The sequence below is a fragment of the Periplaneta americana genome, chromosome 10, assembly GCF_040183065.1.
Source record: "Periplaneta americana isolate PAMFEO1 chromosome 10, P.americana_PAMFEO1_priV1, whole genome shotgun sequence".
Taxonomy (NCBI): domain Eukaryota; kingdom Metazoa; phylum Arthropoda; class Insecta; order Blattodea; family Blattidae; genus Periplaneta; species Periplaneta americana.
In genome coordinates, this window is record NC_091126.1 from 5,410,961 (window position 1) to 5,433,306 (window position 22,346).

Consider the following 22,346-nt stretch of genomic DNA (forward strand, 5'->3'; position numbering starts at 1 on the left):
TGTCAGTTTTTCGAGCTCGAGGCCTCAGTTCATAATATCGCAAGTCCAATTGGAAGTTCGTGACTTCTATGACCTAATGGTTTTGTGCTCATCTCCAAAGCAAAGAAATTCTGGTTTAAACCTGGGGCAGAACGAAAAAATTTGGAGTACTATGACTCTTTCCAAGGGGGAAATAAAACACTGTTTGTGGCATGTAGCATAGATTGAATTTGTAGTCTTAGGTTGCACTAATAGTTAGTTCCTAAGAGATCTTGCTGGTACCATACTGGTATATGAAAGTACAAACCTAGCAATATTTATTCTAAATACAGTATATGGTCACATTTCCTAGGGACACTTCATTTTTACCCTATCATAATCATCCTACTACAACAACTACAGTCGACCTGGTTGGCGAGTTGGTATAACGCTGGCCTTCTATGCCCGAGGTTGCGGGTTCGATCCCGGGCCAGGTCGATGGCATTTAAGTGTGCTTAAATGTGACAGGCTCATGTCAGTAGATTTACTGGCATGTAAAAGAACTCCTGCGGGACAAAATTCCAGCATATCCGGCGACGCTGATATAACCTCTGCAGTTGTGAGCGTCGTTAAATAAAACATAACATTTAACAACAACTACATGGCATATGTTGCAAACAGATTATTTGAGATATATGAGGGTTGGATAAAAAGTAATGACAATACTGCTACTATGTCAGAGTGTTGTGGAGCTGAGAATGGAGAGTCAGACTAGCTAGTGTAGTGAGTGGTATTGGTTGTACGATATTCAGTCAAATACAGCGATGCCTTAAAGTGCAGAGGGTAGTGCAAGCACCCAAACAACATGTCTGCAAAGCTGGAACAGTGTTCGTAGATCAAAATTGAAGATGTACGAGGTGGTAGTAAATCCAAGGATCTACAGTCCTTTGAAGGGCCAAAACCGGCCAGCCGGCTGCTGGCCTCACGTCCACATGCCGAAGCAGAGGTGGACGATCATCCAACCAGAAGGGAGGTATCGTGTGGTTCGCACGATGATCCCCCCCCCCCCAGCCGTTATAGCTGGTTTGCAAAACAGGATTTTCGCTACCTAATAGTACCTCCCAAGTGCATCATGATGCTGGGTGGGCACCAGTCCCATACACTGGCCGAAATTTCATGAGAAAATTTCTTCCCCCATGAGGACTCGAACTAGCGCGCATTCCGTAACGCAAGCCCTAGGTGGGATGCCTTAGACCGCGACGCCACAGCACGGGACACGAGGTGGTAGTGCACGAGACTATTATCAGAGGCTGCATGAAGTATGTAGTGATGCAGCTTTTTCATATCTTACAGTGGCACCATGACTGAAAGTGTTTCGTGAAAGCAGGGATGCTGTTCAGAACAGGCCCATTCAGGATGACCTCAAATTGATGACCACGCTATTCAGCTTCTTGTTTCCTTGCTGGATGTTGGTCGCCAATGGACTGCCGTGAATTAGCCACAGAGGTAGATGTATGCCACAAAACCATGCTCCACATTCGGCACGATATTCCTGGGTTACGCAAAGTTGCAGCACATTGACTACTCCATCAAATCACAGTGGTGTAACATGGCAGAGCTATGCAATTGCACAGGACTTGTCGAACTGCTACCAGACAGAAGATGATGGATGCTCACTATGGATGAAACGTGGGCTCACTCATAGGAACCATGCTTGAGGCGGCAATCAGATGAATGCATGTATTTATTCACACTGCAAATGGATAAATACCCGGTGGCAGTGGTAACTAATTACACTCAATAATTACATCCTGGATTTCCTCGTCCAAGGACAGTGCGCTCTGCACAAAGCGGTGTGAACATTATGTTCACTGTGGCGTATGGGATAATACAGCACCATGCTGTACCACAAAGGCAGATTGTAGAAGCTGCCTGCTACTGCAATTTTCTGCAACAACACCTTCGTCCAGCTTTAAGGAGAAAGCGATGGCACCTTCTGGAAATGGCCCCTATCATCCTTCATGACAATGCAAGGAGTCACATTGCTAATTCTGTGATGGATCTTCTGTGCCGCTGGCAATGAGAAGTACTGAAACATCCGCCATACTCACCTAATATGAGTCCGTGCAATTATGATAACTTCCCCAAATGAAAGAGCTACTTAGAGGGAAGCATTACAACACAAGAGTCGCCATTATTAATGCCATAGGGCGTCACTTCGGGACATCAACAGAGATGGACATGCTGATGGTGTACAATGCCTTCCACAAGTGTGGCAGAAGTGGTAAACATGGGGGGGGGGGCGATTACATTGCAGAAGTGTAAGTGCTGCTTCCTCTGATAATAAAGTCATTTCAAAATTATGACACTGTTTCCATTACTTTTTATCAAATCCTCCCCGGTTTCTTCAACCTTTGTTATAATGCACCTAACATAGCGTTAATTAACTGTAAGTTAAAAGTATGAAGTGCTGTTAAAAATATTGCGTTTCTTCGACTTTACATTTCACATTTTAACATTCTGTTTGTTAACTCTCTGTTAGGATCAGAGATTCTAGAGTTTAACCATAACCTATAACCAAGTATAGGCTCACTTCTGTTTTCTGAACTCTGACAATTGCGATTCTCGCTTGTTTCCGTTGTTTGATTCAGAGAGAATAGAAGTCTTTCTATTCTCTCAGGTTTGATTTCTGCTTCTTTCCTCGTCTGTATCACAATAGCGTGGAGCGGCGTATTGGTATTGCTGTTATGAAATGGAAAACACTGGAACAAAAAGAAATCTTGGGACTAATTTCTCTTCGTTCGAAAGAAACCTTCTGCTGGAAATTATTTCGCAATATAAACCAATTAATGAGAATAAACAAACAAACAGATCTAAGTTGAAAGCGAAAAGTGAGGCTTGGCAGAAAATAGCCTATACCTTTGTATGAACTACTGGTCTGTCAAATCACAGAAATCATCCGCTCTGTTTATGTATCCATGGATATCATTTTCTAAATAATGCAGATAAATAAGTTCAGCATCTAACGCACCAGCCATATTGGATACTTCTATGCTAACAGAGAGTTAAATGATTTAACTGCATGAAATTGGGCAGTTAAATTAACATAGGTTTTAACAGCCTGTTAGTACTAACAGTAGTTGAAGAAATGTTTCAACTGTTAAGTTTACAGTTAAAATGGAATAACACACTGTTATAATTTAACAAAGGTTGAAGAAACCGGGCCTTGACTTGATAGTTCTAGTTTCATTTATGCTTTTAATGCAGTCTTAGCTAATGGTATGTTTATACTCACATCATATTCATTTGGACTCTTTTCATGGAGTTTCAGTTCTAGTAACATGGGATTGAAAGAAGGTAACGTAATGTTTATCTTGGCATCAATGAATAGTAGGCTACCACGTGGTATTGTTAAATCCAACGTGATCACAACTTCTTTATCTGGAACAAAACCAATGTTAATAGCACAACAAGAAAACACAAAAAAATAGAGTTCTTTTTTAAAATTTAACTCCATTTAAACTGGTATTTTCAACAATATGAAATGCAATTTATTTCAAAATACCTTTTAACCAACTATTATTTCGACATAAAGTACTAGGTGTAACAGAGATGATTTTTTCTTTCAATATTTACCAGATAACTTCACACAAAAAGTGTATTGTTAACAGTTACTCTTACAGTACAAAATCATCTGTGCTCACTGAAGACTTGAGAATTGATATTTACTTTACACAGAGTATAACTATACATTTAAAATCATGAATCTAAAAATTAGAGCCCGAATTTCTATTGTCTAAAAATATCTCAAAAGTTGAGAGATATAATTATAAAATTAAAAATATGATCTGTATTATTAACTGAGACTTATCATATATTCTACATCCTCACATTGAAAGCACATATAACTATGGCAGTACAAAGTGGTGTGATGCAACATTGTTAAACCAGAAATAAGTAAAATAAAGATATTTAATCAATCACTAAAAGCAGCTCTAAAACGAATTAGTAAAAAAACACCTGCAATCGCCTTTGTGCCTGTTCTTGTATGTAACAATATTTCTAAATGGAAGTATGACAAATATTTTCCCTTTCACACGCATGAAAAAACCCAATTCCACTGTTAATCATACCAATTTAGTGCGTAACCACTTCATTTTCGAAAGGTTTACAAAGGTGTCAGGAAAAATTAAAATCCCAACAAAAGTTTGTCTTCAGCATTGCATTATATGCAATTTTTAATAAGAAAAATTTTACCAGAATACTGTAGTACCAAAATATTGTCTTATTTCAAAATTACTGAAATAAAATATAAAACTGAATATATATACCTGCATATATAAGACCATACTATCTGTCGTAGAAAAAAAAAGCTGAAAATATGCATAGATTAATTAACATGGAAACAGAAGCCACATAAAAATTATATACCGGTACCTAATTTTAACACGTGAAAGAAATACAGTATATATTCCGAAAAAAAAAAAAATATATATATATATATATATATCTCATTGAAACCTGAGCCTTATTTTTAACAGTGGTAGTTCTGGTTCTGATATTATAATAATACTTTTTCATATTGTCAGGATCATCAATTACAACACCGACCTATATTATGCAACAGCGAAATTAATATGTTTCTCCCTCCAGACCTTTTATTAAAATGAGTACGGTATAACTTTTCATGGAATAAAATGTATTGGTAACAGAGATGATGAGAAAGAAATGGATTAGAAATTTAATACAGTACAGCACCATATCCGAAGAAAGTGGTCTCAGTAGAAAGGAGAAGTGATAAGTTTATTATGATACATCACAAAGGGGAAAGGATATGAGTAATGGGAATAGAGAGCAGGGGCGTATTTTGCAGGCTACCGGGGCTACCGGCGGTAGCCCAAGGAAATTACAAAAGAAAAAGTTTATAATATAACATAATGTAATAATTTTGTATTATTAGTTTTACCATAGTAATTAAAATTAAAGTAATTGTTAGATATATTTTGTGTAATAATAGGGTCAGCGGTAGCCCAAACCCTTTAACCAGTATACGCCACTGATAGAGAGATAGGCATGGCGAAAGAAATGGTCGACTCCTATACATGCAGCAACATTTAAAATATTTTTCTCATGTCATACGTTGTTATATTTCTAAGACACTTCCACAGTTTTAACATTTGCATATTTTTAAAATGAACGTTATTTTAACAAAACATAAATACATTCTAATAAAGCAAATTGTTATACAGGGTAATTCATGAGGATTTGCCGTCCCTTACGGAGTTATTTCCAAAGACATTCTGAGCAAAAAATGTCATATAAAAATATTTGTCCTAATCTCAATATTTTCAAAGTTACATTAATTTGAAGTTGTTAGTAAAATACTGTACCTTTTTTCTTTAATTTTGCGGGTAAAAAAATATTACAAATAGAGAATGAACTATCAGAAGTGTCATTTCTTTCATTAGCTGGTGTTCTGAAGATAAAAATGTGTTACAGTAATTGTTTTGCAAATATTTTATATTTCAATTCTTAACTAAAAATGGCATCATTCTTATGCATTTATCAAAAAATTGTTACAAATCATACGACTTTAGGAACTTGATTCTTTACAGTTTAATTATGCGTCCTAATGTACAGTCTTAAAGAATTTACAAGAGTAGCGTGATTTGTAACAATTGTTGTGATAAATGCATAAGAAAATGTAATTTTGTAGTTACCTACAAATAAAAAAAAAAAAATCTGTACGAAGCAACTATGGAATGCACAACACATTTTTAGCTTCAGAATACTAGCTAATTAAAGAAATGATACTCCTGAATAGTTCATTCTTTATCTGTAATATTCTTTTACCTTTAAAACTCAAGAATAATGGTATTTTATACAAACAACTTAAAAATATTATAATTCTGAGAATATTGAGATTAGGACAAATGTTTATACGACATTTTTTGCTCAGAATGTCTTCGGAAATAAGCTCTGTAAGGGACGGTAAATCCTCGTGAATCAACCTGTATATTGATAGTTATTTATTTTTAATCATTTTTATTAAAATTTAAAAAAGAGAATGGCTGTCTTTATTAAAGGAATGTGCAGTAGATTAAAAGGATAAATATCAAGGATGCGAAACCTGCTGTTCTAATATTAGCCTACTTGTGATCTCTTGTTCATGCAACATAACGGGTAGCAGCAATCCTTACCTGTAGCATATCGAATTTTTGCTTCCATCTTATGTATATGTCCAGTCATGTGGTATGTGAAACTCAACGTGATGTTAATTTCACTTAGAGGTTTTGTAACGTGGAGGAAAGTATTTAGTTTGCATCCTTCCAAATTTTTGTGATATTTAAACACAAGTTGAATGGTGAGTTTATTTCTGACATCTTTTAGTCGTGGTCCAGCATTAACCTCTATCTTACATTCGACATGACCCTGTGCCCTCTGAAATGCATATTGACATAGAATAATAGTCTTATATCATACTAAATTTCTGGTTAATGGAGGGTATTTACACAAGCCATTGGCTGCCATTTCTGATCGTGAAAATAATGTTCCACGGAAAAGCTATATGCCTAAATATATGTTAGTCCCTCCATCCCACATTATAATATCTGCAGTGCTCGGGAAAAGTGACACAAGTCAGTTTCCACAAACCTTTTTTGATAATTTATTGACAACTTACGGAACATCTGCTCTCTTGGAAAAAAATACATAAGTATTTCTCCCATTACAATAATTCATACAGAAAAAAATCAAATCGACATAAACCAGTGTAAGTTGTCAATAAATTATCAAAAAAGATTTGTGGAAACTGACTTATGCCACTTTTCCTGAGCGCTGCTGATATAGATACAAGTTTAGAGAGTAGGATTAGTGTGCATGCGCAACTTATTGCCTACTATAATACGGCATTATGTGTAGGCTATTTTGATGAGAAGTGGTTCTATTTTACTAAGGTCCAGCAGAGGTATTACTTCATGATAGATGTGGAGCCTCCACAACAGTATTGCAAAAGCAAGAGATTCATTCCTAAGATCATATTTGTGGCGGCAGTGGCAAGATCTAGGCGGGTTTAATGGCAAAACAGGCATTTGGCCGTTTATTGACATAAAGGAGGTAAAAAGAAGCAGCAAGAACCGACCACGTGGCACTCCCGTCATATCAGTGACATGAAATGACATTCAGAAATTCTTGTGCAAAACTTCATCCTAGCTATCCAACAACAGTTTCCAGCAAGTTGGAAGAAGAAAACTATCATAATTCAGCAGGAAAATGCAAAATCCCGTTGTTCTGATCAAGATCCTGCAATTATTTCAGCGGCTCATAAAAATGGATGGAATAATGTCCTGAAGAGGCAGTCACCCAACACCCTGACTTCAATGTTTCGGACCTTGAACTTTTTAACTCTGCAACATCAGAGCAATGTATGGAGTGCTCCATGATGAAAGAAGGAAGTAATGCATATAAGCTGCTCCATTTGGGGGGAAAAAAAGACTGTCAGGAACATTTCCAGATACACTTCAATGCACTAAAGGGGTTATAAAGGTGGCACACTCAGCCTTAGCGAAGTGAAAATACACCACAATGCAACTTACTCAACATAATATTAATAGGAGCATACTTTAAATTTATTAAATTATGAAGTGAACATTTTTATTTGTGATTTTTACTTATGTATGTTTTTTAAAAAGTAAGGCATCAAGACATTGAATTATGAATTATAGAGTGAAAATATTTGTGATTGCTACTTATATATTTTTGTTAATGTAAGGTAAGGGTCCAAGACATTATTAAATGCGATCCTATTAATAGTCAAGATGTGAGTAATTATATTGCAACATACTATATATCACAATATATAACAATGTAATATCCATACCATATTTTGGAATTAAATAAATGTGGAACATCTATACCATAATTTGGGATGGAGGTAGTACTTAAATAGGCTACCTCTTTGAAAAAAGCAATGGAATAAATCTTGAGTGATAGGGTATGGGAAAATATAATGGTAGGTAACCCACAATGAGCAAAAATGGAGATATTCAGGCAGAAATGTTGAACACTTCATTTGATAGTACGGGATCTCATAGAAACAACTCAACTTTTTCTGTTAACTGTTCAGCATTACGTTTAGTGCATGATTTTTATTGCATTTATGCACCTTGAGAATTACCACTGTATTCCCCCTTACCCTTCAGGATATTTTCAAGTGAAATGTGAAGACTTTCTTCCCTGAAATAGTCTATTATTTAAGTTCGTCTGGGTTAAGAGAGACAATTTTTTAACCCTCGAGCAGACACGGAGTATTTAGTAACACCACCAGATGTGTGCCACTCTTTATACATTGCAATGGTTAACTGAGTGCCCATGGCTTTAACAATGTTTCTTGTGTCACAGTCAGGAGTGTACGCAAGGGAGGTTACCAGGTTTGAACCCCCCTTTTTGAACTAAAAAAAGACATATTTAGATTTGAGTACCGTACTTTTTATTCATAATCGTAATATTAATAAATATACTGTAAAATAATAATAATAATAATAATAATAATAATAATAATAATAATAATAATAATAATAATAATAATAAAATACACAAAATGTAAAATATCAATAATGTAAACTGTAAACAATTTTAATAATGACTCACCCCCTTGACAAAATTCTGCACATACCACTCACTAGTCAGAGTTAATAATTGTATTAAGTATAAATAAAAAAACAAATAGTATAATATGTTACAATGTGTTTACTTTTGTTATTAAATCTAATTAACTACAGTATTACAAAATCTTGCTTCTTTATTTAGATGACTTGTTTCGAATACATTGTATGAATGAACAATGTCCATGAAAAGCGAGTAATTTTTCATTCAATGTTACAAACTGACGATGTAAAGTTCCTATAGTTGGCCACAAACTGGTCAAGGACCCTGCAAATGGCGATTAATTTGTCATCTATCTGGTGTTCTTACAATCAAAACGGACATAATGTTGTTGCAATCTATAACAGCTGTTCTCTTTACCTCAATCTAAAAACCATCCAAGAACCAAACTTCTGTGACAGAAGACAGAAACATTTTGTAGCTGAAATTAAAGGGCCTTCTGTTGGTGTAGGAATATAAATATGTTTATTATTAAAAGCAAAATTGATTTTGGATTAAAGTTCAACTTAAAAACACCAATGGGATTCCTAACAAGTACTCACAACTGGGAAGCTGAAAAATATATGAGTGTGGGTGGGATCCCGATGTTGTACAAAATTTCGCCAATCATTTCAAGTAAAATTATTTTCCGAAATGAATCTATTTCACTTGCTACTCATTTCACAATAGACTTCAGTCACAGGCAAAATTTTAGCATAATTTTACTGATTTCTGAATAACAGGTTTTATACCAATTACGTTTCATTCATTCTTTCCGAAAAATAAATTTATTTAGTGGAAGTATATCGTTTATTAAACATTAAAGCAGTTATACTTCTTGCTACTTTCTCCTATACTGGAGAGCAAGAGAGCTGATGGCTTTATTGACAAGCACTCAACATTAGTTAACAACATATTCCTGCTCAGATTCAGATTCGCTTTATGCCCTGTGCTGAATAGCTAGATACAAGTAGAGTAGCGTACAAATTTCACTGTCTGCTAGACTTTTTGCTCCTCTGGATGAAAAAACATACCAATATTAAACACAAAAAAATTGAAAAGCTAAATGCACTCACGTTACCAGAGATACGGCGCACAACACAATGGCCTGGTATGCCTTCCTTGCTTGCTTGGAGAACACACAACTGCAGACTAAGCTAGCTCACATAATAATAACGACATAACTTACTCCAAACTTTTAACATGTGAGTGGGACATGCAACATCGTCCAATAATAATTACATTCGTTATTAACATAATCACTGAGATGAAGTCATATTTCTTCCTTCACTGAAGAGAGAAGATTAAAAGCGGGACGGATCAATTGAACAGTCATGGTCAGACTGTTGACAGGAAACACAGAAATGTATTCTTGCTTCAGTAGTTCGGAAAAATAATTCTTATTCATATTCATTTATTGCGTCCAACTGATCACATACGTGATATAGGACATGAAAGCAGTGTGAGTTTTTATTTAAGCAAGCATTTTTATGGCTAGAAGCATTGGCCTTAACTCTCCCGACTATTGTGTTAAATATATAAAGACTTTCGAAGACCAGCACCAATTTCGTAAAGATTTTCCCTAATTAAAACACACTGTTATTCTTTAGTTTTGACTGACAAAGCTATGGTTGTGTGAAATTTCACCATAATAGGCGAAACTTTCAACCCCTGAACAATCTCTCAAACAAAAATTCACAAGACTACACACTGACCGCATTCATTTGGGCTTATGACAAGTACTAATACATATCTATATTTTCACCAGAGCTGACAAGAGTGAAATGCCGGGAAGAAATGTCCTTAATTCCAGTGGAGTTTGTAAGAATCTTTCTTTTACAGTAGGCTATACGGCATAATTATTAAAAGTCAAGTACAAATGTTGAATGAGAGTTCATTTAGGAGCCTTTTTGCAATCCTGTGTTAGAGTTTTGTATGTTTTGTTATTTTCTAAGATTACTGTTTTAATAAATTAATATGTACAATAATACTTACAAGAAAATTCATAGAAGAAATAAAGTTAAATTGCGAATATGCTGATGATTCTAACTGTAAATTGCCTTTTGCTTGAATGAGGGACTTTGTCGTTCGATTACTTAATTCTGCTTCTATTTTAACAGTTTCTGCTTTTGCTTTCGGAAACTGATAATCCAATTTTAGATTTGCAGACACTGATGCTTCACTCTTTCGCACATAACCAAACAGTTTCATCGTTACTTTCTTCGTGTGAAATTCTAAGTTCACGTCACACTGTGATACACCTTTCTTTTCTATCCACTTCAAGTTCCCTGGAAAAATTAAGTAATAATTAAATTACACATGAATGCGCTTCTCACGTATCCCTTTTACAACTGTAGGTGTTCGAGAGTATATTGTACTACCGGTACAGAATGCTTGGAATCTCGTTCCTCTCATGTCACCCTCTGGACAGTGCCTGGTTCACATGTCTAGGAAAAGGATGTTTATTTTGCACATAATTTACTTCTTATTATAGATTATTTATAACATTTGATGTATAAACAGACAGACAAAGCAACAAACAAACAAAACAAGGGGAAACAGAGACGAGTCTAGAATAAAACATTCACTCACTTGTAAACCTAAGCACTCACGAAATCAGCCAAAGCCTTTCGAAGGGAACTCAGAGTATGTCACCCGGTCATTTTTTTTGTCTAACATGGTACACTCTCATACTGCAGTAATTTTTATATTATTTTTATATCTTATATTACTTGAGTATATTCTCACCAAAAAGTCAGTCTGTTATTCCAATGCAGGCGAGGTATTTGTGAGAAACAAACAAAAAATTTTCAGCATAAGTAATTGATTGCTGTCGAACCGATATCGAGACTTTAAGATAGTGACAGAGACCATTAGTAAGATGACGGATATGAGAAGAAAGAGGAACAAGGAAACAGAAAAATGAAAATGAATGAGAAGGAAAAAATTAAGAGGAAGTGGCGCATATAAGGAGTAAGTGCAGGAGAAGAAAGAGAAAGTAGGTGTGAATGACAGCCAAAATAAATCAATGTTTAACGAAATGAGATCAAATATTGGACAACAAATGCAGTTGTGATGTCTATATATTGCTGCCTGTAGTCTTAGAAATGAAGCTACTTAATTAAAGTAATAGATCATTTTTTTCGTAAAAGTTTACAGGTCTTATTATATAACATGATACCTGGAGATATTAAACATTTAAATTATGAATGTTTCAAAACCAGTGTAAAAACTATTTTGCTTCAGTCCATGTCTTTCAAAATTACTGATTTTTTACATTAAAGCCACAAAATAGAATACCTACCGTCATTACTGTTGCACATAATTCTTTACCCTAATATTAACAGGGGCGTATTTTGCTGACTACCGGGGCTACCGGTGGTAGCCCAAGGAAATTACAAAAGAAAAAGTTTATAATATAACATAATGTAATAATTTTGTATTATTAGTTTTACCATAGTAATTAAAATTAAATTAATTGTTAGATTTATATGCGCTCTCTGCTCTCGAAAAGAAACAAGTTGTCAAGGTGGCATCGCTGGAGAAACCGCTTGCTACGTGAGGTAGCCTGTGACCGTTTCGCTCACGCTGTCCTTCGCACAACTGCCCATCCCCCCCGCCCCCTTCTGTTTCCATCGTGCACTGTAGGCGGGCGAGTTGCCGCTCTCGTGATCGGTTTCTTCGCAGGCGCGAAGCAGCAATACGCTTAGTACGCTAGCAATTGAATGTGATTGTGTTCTTGCAGTGCATTATTTTAAGTCTGTGATTTGTTCGAGTGTCTAAGAGTTATATTAATTGTGAATTATTAAGTTTTTAATTTCCCAATTAAGTGATATTGTGAAAAATATGGCAGAACAAGTTTCTGGAGAGGTTTGTGTTGAAAATGACTGTGTAATAGAAGGTTTATTAAAAGTGCCTTTTAACCGTCGTACATAACAACGAGAAAGTTGAAATTGTGAAAATGGAAAGACCAACTCCTGAGTTAAATTTGTTCATGGGCGTAAAAGAAAAACAGCGAGAGTACACACGCCATTTCACTTCAACATCATATGGTAAGTGGAATTGGTTGTGTGGTACTTCTAAACTGTCCAAACTATTTTGCTGGCCATGTTTGTTATTTAGCCGCGAAACTAATGTGTTGTCAAAAGAGGGGTTTTCTAATATGAACTCCCTTCGAACGGCAGTCCTAGAATACGACAAATCAAAAGCTCATATTTGTAGTAGCATGAACTTTGCAAACTTTGGGAAGACAAGAATTGATTTACAGCTAGATAAGCGAAAAGCTCTACACATCAACCAACACAATGCTCTTGTGAAAAAAAAAAAATCGGGAGATTTTACTGCATCTTATTAAAGCAGTCTGCTTTCTAGGAAAACAAGAATTGGCTTTTCGGGGTCATAACGAGAGTGTGGAATCAGACAATATAGGAAATTATATTGAATACTTAAGTTCCTTAAGTGAATTTGACCATTTACTGGCCAATCATCTTGAGAGTTCAACAGTATTTCGTGGTACTTCTCTCGCAATTCAGAATGACTTAATATTTGCTATAAGTGGGGTTATGATAAAGAACATAAAACCTTTTGTGGCCATTGTTGTTGATGAAACAAGTTACTGCTCTAATCAGAGTCAATTGTCCACTGTTTTAAGATACGTCGACAGTACTGCCAATGTTCAAGAACGGTTTATAGGATTCACAAATGTCAGTTCGGACAAAACTGCTGCTGCTTTGTTTCAGCATGTGGAAGGTGTTATAGCAGAATACAATGTCGGCAATAAGTTAATTGCACAGACATACGATGGTGCTTCAGTTATGGCGGGAAATATTAATGGCTTAAAAACAAAAGTTCAAGAAAAGTATCCTCAAGCACTATTCGTCCATTGTTACAGCCATGTTCTCAATTTAGTTTTGCAACAAACTACTTCATCCATTCCAGAATGCCGCATTTTTTTCAAAACACTGTCGGGTTTAGCTGCATTTTTCTCATCATCTCCTAAAACATCAGAAAACTCAAGGAATTTATGAACAAGAAACTCCCAAAAGTAGCACCAACTAGATTGCATTTACATCTCGGCTTGTAAATACAATAAAGGAATAGAGAGAAAAACGGACTGCTTTCTTTAAAAATATCATTTGTAATGACTCTGAAGAAAACTGGGATGATGCTGTAAATGTGCAGGCTCAAGGATATTTGAATTTTTTCACACAGTTTCAGAATATATTTCTTCTTGAAGTCTATGCTAGAGTGTTCGCACATACAGATGTGCTCTACAATATTCTTCAGACAAAAAGTCTAGACATAGCATACTACTTGCAAGAGGTATCAAAGTTAAAAAAAAAAATACTGTATCCGAGTTCAGACATAGTGGGTTTCCGTCCATATGGAGTAATATGGAAAATGAAAATTCTTCAGCCAATACAATGGAACCACCATTAAAGCGAAGAAAAGGAGATGATGAATTGAAATACAGACAGCTGTACTACAGCATACTAGATCGCATGCACATGGAAATTACTGACAGATTTTCTGATTATGGAAAGCTTCAGTTCACACATCTTCTACATTCTCAAAAATTTTCTGCTTATAGAGAAAACTTCCCGAATGAGGCACTAAACAAATTATTTCAGTCCTATAACAGTCACTTTGATCAAGTACGTTTGAAAAATGAATTAAGTGTAATATATTCAGCAGAAGTCTTTGATTTTTCGAACAAACCTATCCATGAAATATTATCTGCCATATATGAAAACCAGCTGAACCAAGTTATTCCTGAAGTCCTTAAATTGGCAACATTAATTGTGACAATACCAGCTACGTCAGCATCGGTAGAAAGAACATTTTCTGCGTTGAAGAGAATAAAATCCTACTGTAGATCAACTCATACACAAGAACGTTTATCCGGCTTGGCACTGATATCCATTGAAAAGTCATTTCTACAGAAACTTTGCAAGTGGCCCAACTGTAATTTCAAGGACGAAGTCATCAACGTATTTTCGTCCCAATCAAGACGTCTGGAATTCACATAAATATGTAAGGAATTTTATTATAGGGATTTTAAAATATATTTTGTGTAATAATAGGGTCAGTGGTAGCCCAAACCCTTTAACCAGTATACGCCACTGAATATTAATAACACATATTATATTTATTAAATGGAATTAAACACAATTTGTACAGAAAATTATTCTATATGTGAATTCACTGTCATTCGTCCTTCGCATAATGGGAGATTGGTAGAACTTTCTGGGTGCACTCAAACAGGCGATATTGTGTGCAGGCTCATTGCAGAGTTCACAGGCACATTCGCCGTCAGCGTTGTGGAACCCTTTTCTGCTGCAAATGCGCTCGTGGAAACCATGTATTGTCCCTCGGGTGTAGAGATGTTGGAGTTCATAGCCGGCTGATTTCCATTCCTCCTCTTTCATGGCGAGGTCAATTTCTGCTGCTTTCTGTGTTTGTTCTTCCAGAAACTTTTTGCAGGCTTGGGTGTTGAGATCAGGTCTTCTATAAATGTCGTTGTTCCTGCCAATTGGGGCGTACTTCGACAGGTATCTGGCCTTGACGTTTTTGTAGTTCAGGTGCGGCCATATTATTTCAACGGCGCAAGTTGCTATTGGGGCAATTTTCAGTCTGAACAGTGAGGTGGTTGCTTCTAGTGAGAGGCTTCTAAGTCTTCCGATTTCCATTGTGGGTTTTATTGCAACAATTGCTTTATCCTCAACATGTCTTGTGAAGGCAACACATATTATACAGAATAACTAAGATAAAGTCTCTTACCTCTTAAAAGGCTCAATTGCTCTCCTAATAAATCACCTCAGATGATAACTTTGTTTATGTAATCTCATTATATATTTTGTTTTTATTTAATCTGTGTTATTTATTCTATTCTTTTAGATGTTTTTGTAAACTGAATTTTATTACTGTACGTACCTGTTTCTTGTTATTTATTGTATCTTTTGGTAGTTTCACTATTTATTTCAAGAACTTAAGTATATTAAAATTAAAATTAAATTCATATTACAAATCTTATTTTGTGTGTGTATGTGTGTGTTTGTGTGAGTACCTAATGACGAACTTATAATCTGTAATAGATTGTAAAATGAATAAACACAACACAATACAATACCGTAAGGCAAATGCCAGATAATCTATGGCGAATCCTCGGTCTCACCTCATCTCACCAAGAAATTCTGTAACTCTTGACTTGTTCCACATCTTAAAGCTTCAATGCTAAAGTAAGATTCATGGAATACAGTAAATGAAATGAAAAAAAGAAGTACTGTACCAGTTAATCTATTATACATAGGCTACTGTTACAAAATCGAAACAAAATACTGACAATATGCTGTTAATAGTCTTGAATGTTACTTAGACATCAATGCGCGGTTTACAAGATGAATACCGTACTACAGTCCATGTGACTCATTTACCTACTGTTACATTTCAGAGGCTCGTGATTCAGGCCTAGAAACCCTCCAAATGGATACCATATCCATTCTAGTATACTCGGTGGCATTTTTAGCCTTTTAGTGCATATTATAGGTCCGATGTCTATTTACTAGTTGTAAGAAGTGAGTTTAATTTATTTTTACGGTTACTTTTCTTTGTCTTACTTTCTATGTTTATGTCATCAAATATCACAAATCGCATACTGGTACATGGTTTGTAAAGTATTTTTAGTATGTAATAAATCTAAGTTGGAAAGAGTGATTTGAAAATACTATTAAAAAAATTACAGTTCTAATGCAACTTACCTGACAACTCAGCTATTCTTTCATTATTGATGGCAAGATATAGACGTGGTTGGTATATGTGACCATATTTCACATCCTTAATTTTTAATCCCAGTTCAGCATCGAAATGCTTTTTGCCATCAATATTCAGACCAAATTGTATGTATTTTTCTTTTTCAGTATTTTTATATTTACCTGAAAGAAAGAAAATAATTCAGATAAACGTAACTACTCATTCTACATATCTGAATATTAACTCTATGCAACTAGGTGTAAAGCAAGTGTTTTGAAGTCAAATTTTTTTACTACGTATGATGCTCTGTTGCATTTAAAGAACACATACGTAATTATATGTCATATTATGAATAGCACTTGACCATGACAGACTACTGTTGTGATGTTGTCATAACAAGTACAAGATTGTCATAATTAAACTGTGCCTACATATTCCGTTATGGATGGAAAGCTATTGACTGGGGATCGTGAAACTTAATATGAATATTTTGCAGTGGAGAAGCTCTTAAGAGGCTTAGCCTATCCAAAAAATTTGAATTATTGTACCTAGTAACAGTATTAGTTCGCAATAATGATGTATCATAACACTTGGATTCACTCCGATCCTTTCATATTATTAAATTCACTGTTGGCAGTCATTCTTTAGTTGGGAGGCCGGAGGGAAAAAGACCTTTGGGGAGGCCGAGACATAGATGAGAGGATAATATTAAAATGGATTTGAGGGAGGTGGGATATGGTGATAGAGATGGATTAATCTTGCACAGGACAGGGACCGATGGCAGGCTTATGTGAGGGTGATAATGAACCTCCAGGTTTCTTAAATGCTGTAAGTAAGTAAATTGGCAGTCATCAGTCATTCCAGGATAGACAGTTTTGTGCGAGGGGCACATGGCACAAGCCTCCTCATAGGCAGCAGCACTCGCAAGCTTGTGAAAAGGCCGGAGAGGGAGTATCAATTCGCTACTATAGCTCTGTAGAAAAGATGGCTAGTCTCAATACGTATATAATACACCGCGCTATATTGGTCTTCTGTGAATGTGCTACATTGTTGAGCGTCAGTTTAATCGGAAGTGCATGCGTGTGTCTGTTACATAATTTTGTGAAAAATTGCTCATACTGAGAGAACATTGAAGTCATTATTTGTTGAATTAAAAGAGAAACAGTTTTCAAGTTCAACATACGAAACAAAATGTGCTTACAAAGACAGGAGATCGACAACACATTTGCATATTAAAATATAGGATGGAGGAAAACAAAATAGAACATTTCAATTTTCATGGTGTGAGAAATATCCTTGGATAACAGGGTGCTCTGAGACACGTAAGTTATATTATTATACCTGTATTCTGTTTGGGATGAAATGAGTGGTCGTCATCTTCCTACAAGAACAAGAATAACTTTGATAGAAAAGCCGAGAAACATCAGAGTTAAAGAAGACATCTTCAGAGAGAAGAGAGTTTTCTCTTGTTAGGTCGTGGAAGAATTGAACATGCAATATCTGAAGGAGCCAAGCTTCAAGCCAATAAACATAATGAAACTGTGAAACAAAATATATTTGTAATTGAGAGACTTCTCGAAGTTGTTTGCTTCTTAGTAAGCAAGAGCTTGAAGCTGAAAGTTCCGACAACAGAGAGAATTATCTTGAATTATTACTGGAACTTCTCTTCAGACAAGAACAGTTTATATGTGATCATTTGCAATGCTCTTCCGGCTTTAAAATTACGTCAAGTACAAATGGAAACGTGTTTTGGAGATGTTGAAAAGATAAAATGTGTTGAATTGCTAGATCGAAATAGCTTTGTGGGATATAAACTAAATTTTCTTGTTATGAAATTAAATAACCTTGTGACCACATACCGGTATCAATTTTTCAACAAAGAACGATTAGAAAATTAATGAAATAATATTTATGTAGATGAAGAGAAGCATTTACTCCCTGCAGATCTCCCGAAATTCATAATTAGCAATGGTTTTGAAACCATCTATAAAGACGTAACACAACTTATTTAGCTGGTCCTGGCATTCGCCGTTACTATAGCTTCCTATGAAAGGAGTATGAGCACAATGAAAGATTAAGTTACCTCTGTATAATCGCCATTGAAAAGAAACTGGTTAAACAACTTGCAATTGATCAGAGTTTCAAGGAATGAGTAACTGATACTTCTGCAACCAAAAAGAATCGACGTCTGATCTGCTGTATAAAAATTCAGGGTGAAAGACAATGTCAACAACATTTGTCAAATAAGTTTTTTGATACGTCCAATAGTTTTGTAACACGAAATGTAAAATGTTGTAATGCTGCAAAGAGAACTTTGGGGTCATTGCTTCGCAGTGGGAGTGAGTAACTCCACTATGCAAGACTTGCGAGAGGAGAATCTATACAAAAGTCTCATCAGATATGATTCTATCAAATTACATTGTAGATCAAAATGTGAAGTATTCAATGAATTAATCACGCAAATTGTTTGGCTTTTAATATTCTTTATTACACTATACCCGTAACCTCTTTAACTCTAAATTTAATACCATGAAATTTATTTAACATTCAGATTATCTGTTTATTTCTTTGCTTTTTACGTAATTATAAAATATAGTAAAAATGTACATTTTTTATAAAACAAAACTCTTTCCAGTAAATATTTCTTTACATTTGATGCAAACTCAAAATAACATTGTTGGGAATACACATTCTGTAACTAATCTCCATGGAAGTTATTATCTTTGAAGAAATTAAAAATTAATTTGGATAAGAAATTAAGTTTACAGTAATGTTAACTAATATGTTAAGTGTTACGTATCTACAGTAATTTGATCGAAACGTATCTGATAAGACTTTTGTCTACATTCTCCTCTCGCAAGTCTAGCGGAGTGGAGTTACTCACCACCACTGCAAAGCAATGACCTCAAGGTTCTCTTTGCACGTTGCAACACGTTACACTTCGTATTCTCAAAACTACTGGACGTATCAAAAACTTATTTCACAAATTTTGTTCGCAATGACTTGATCTATTACCTCTGAATTAATGTAATAGGTTTCCTTCTACAGTGTATAAGGTAAGGATATTTTTTCAGCCTACACAGTATTTACATCTTCGCTTCACCACTGACATTTTGCAGAGCATACGAAAGAGGAACAACGAAATGAAAACTCTATTAAAAAACATTTAGAAACAGCTGTGCTTAAAGCATAGGTTCACATTCTTTGCGTGGCAGTTTGCTGTAACGTTCGCCTGGTACTGTTACACGTCCTTAGCTCTAGGACTCCCACCTCTTTAATTAAAAGCGGATTAAGGATGAAATTACCCGTGAGGCTACAGAAAATAGTGACTCATTCACTATGCAGAGAACTTCATGAATCTCGTTTGGAGGCACAGATCCTCAAATTCTGAAATTCTGAGTGTTTACCCCATATGTAAGAGGGTGTCTTTCATCATTCCACAGAAAAGTCCAAGGACAGGAGCCATCAAGGAATCGAAAGGCAAACTCGACACACGAGTCATGTTGTGTAACTACAACAATTATGAAGTGCACAGTCCCGACCTTACTCATACCGAATTTGGTATGTCGGGGCTGGGGTCAATAGTTCTCTGTATAGAGCTGTTTAAGTAAGAACACTAATTATAACCAATTCATAAAGAGGGTGTTTGATTTAAGCCGTTCATTTTTTATTTATACAATCCAAATATCAGTGCAGACATGTGAGAGATATTCAGTTGTTTCGCGGGTTTGTATTAGCGACGTGAATGTCTTCATATGTTAATTTTATATTAAACATGTGCAGTCAATTTGTTAATTATTTATTATCTTTCGGCTTTCCAATGATTCCTATAGTTGCGTTTATCATTGGATAGTGTCATTTGCTCTTCTTACAGTCCCGATATTATTTCTTAATTCGTAAGTATTCTCCAATTCATCTGATTAATTTGTTTTATTTCATTCAGAACAGGCCTAACTAAAGGACATAATAAAAAGTATCCTTAAAGAACACACAGTGTAGAGTTTTAACACAATTAATTAATTCATTCATCTAAAGATGTTTTGAGTATGTCACTCCTAGTGACAATACCATGAGAACGTCACAACCTGGGTAGGCCAAGAAAAACGTTGGATTGAGACTACGACAGACTATATGGTCTACGACGAAAACCCGCATGGAGTTGGACCATATTGACATATTTTGAAATATGTTATATTCAATTCTTCCTTCGCTATCTTTCAACTTTGCTGCCAAAAGTTTCAGGGATTTGAAACGTGAATGATTACCAAAGGCAGGATTCGAGTTTTTACAGGCACTTCCCATTTCAAAGTTGTTTTAACTAAAACATTCTAGAATCACCTGAAATCGGAGTTCGAAATTAAAGAGTACGAAAAAAAGAACCAGGCATCGAACTCTCACAGGCAGTCAAAATATTCATAGAACCCATTATTCTAGCCGAGAGCCATTAACTACCTTGAGAAATGAATGTTTCTTTCGTCAAATGCATCATATGAATCAATATATTAATCAGTCCACCTGTCTATGCTTATTTATTACTTTTGCTTTTTTATTTATTTATTTATTTATTTATTTATTTATTTATTTATTTTATCCACTCAACAATGTAATTACAGAGTAGATAAAATGAAAATAACAGTAGTAATACAGTACATAATAATGGTATATACATAATAATGGTATTAAATTTAAATAGTTACAATCCAATACTAAACAAAAGATATTAAGCAAATATTACATGTAAATCTCGGTTAACAAAAACAAAAGTATTTACAGTATGAAGAAAACATGAAATGCAAATAACTAGTCACAGATTAGTAACAATAATACAACTGATGAGGGGCTAGACCTACGTTAAGTCAGAATTAGGAGCGAGTTCGTAATGATAATTGATATGAAATAATTTAAGAAGGAAGACCAAATATACAATATGCAAACCAGTTAAGACCTATTTATTAGTAAAATACTTACGGAGTGTTTTGAATGCTACCTGTATTTATTTCTCTCAAGAGTGTGGTTCTATCCTGAAAGATGTCAATATTGCTCAGTTTATTATAGAAGGAACAGATTCTAAGAAGTGGAGAGTGCTTATAGTAACATGTCCTAGCATAGTTTATATTAAATGTTTTACTGGTCCTACAGTTCTCTCTTGGTACATGTATTGCTATCCTGGACAGTAGATGACTATTTACAGAACTTGTTAATAAATTATGGAGGCATTTTATATCAATATTATTTCTTCTGTGTTGCAAACTTCCAAAATTAAAGAAAGACAAAATTATTATTAAAATACAAGGTTGCAAATTACAGAATTTCTAGTCGTCTTGTGTGTTGTGCCTAAAACGATTTATGAACGGATTGAGGAAGACACTCTATATATTACCTACAAAATACCTACCATACGACAGAACAGTTTAAAAATAATGTGAACGAATTTACCGTGTGCTTGAAATCTGCTGCTGTTAGATTGAAGAAGAAGAGTGAGATTCTGGCTATTCATGTCCAGATGAAGTCTTGCACTCAGTTCTCGCTTCAATTTGGAGTCGGGAGTATCAAACATAAAACTTATGATGGTCACATTTTCCTACAAAGAAAAGAAAAATTATTAATAGTAATAATTTCTTAGTAAATACGTTAAGTAACTCTGTTTCATAGCCATATCAAAGTTTGAAACTGATGGTTGAACGAAGAGTATGTTGGAAACTTTTAATTCAAAGTCATGCCATAATCTAATCGTAGTGTTGCTTCTAAGAACATCTGTGAAATATGAGAGAGAATAAAGATGTACTAATTGATTGTAGTTAATTTAACCTCTAAGTAAGGTTTTGTAATAAATGACCAAAGAAATTATGTCCTTTAAATCATACATTGATCGTCATATATATATATATATTTACAGTACAAGTACCTGTAGATATTTTACCGAACTAAAAGCAAAATTAAGTAACCCTGTTAAGTAGGTAGAATTTCGAAACTATATTAAAGAAACCAACAAAACT

The 22,346-nt window shown here is 34.9% G+C and overlaps 1 protein-coding gene across 3 annotated transcripts in view; it reads right to left on the minus strand.

Annotated features, from left to right (window-relative positions):
• The window catches only part of Apoltp (Apolipoprotein lipid transfer particle), a 194,418-nt gene that overhangs the window by 108,622 nt on the left and 63,450 nt on the right, over positions 1–22,346 (minus strand). For 2 of the 3 annotated variants that reach the window (XM_069836782.1, XM_069836784.1), the window contains 5 exons: positions 21,787–21,931; positions 16,359–16,532; positions 10,597–10,889; positions 6,159–6,399; positions 3,254–3,399 (listed from right to left, as the gene is read on the minus strand). In XM_069836782.1, the coding sequence (XP_069692883.1) occupies positions 3,254–3,399; positions 6,159–6,399; positions 10,597–10,889; positions 16,359–16,532; positions 21,787–21,931 (999 nt within the window). The remainder of the gene's footprint in view (positions 1–3,253; positions 3,400–6,158; positions 6,400–10,596; positions 10,890–16,358; positions 16,533–21,786; positions 21,932–22,346) is intronic. The other variant, XM_069836783.1, reaches the window with a different exon arrangement.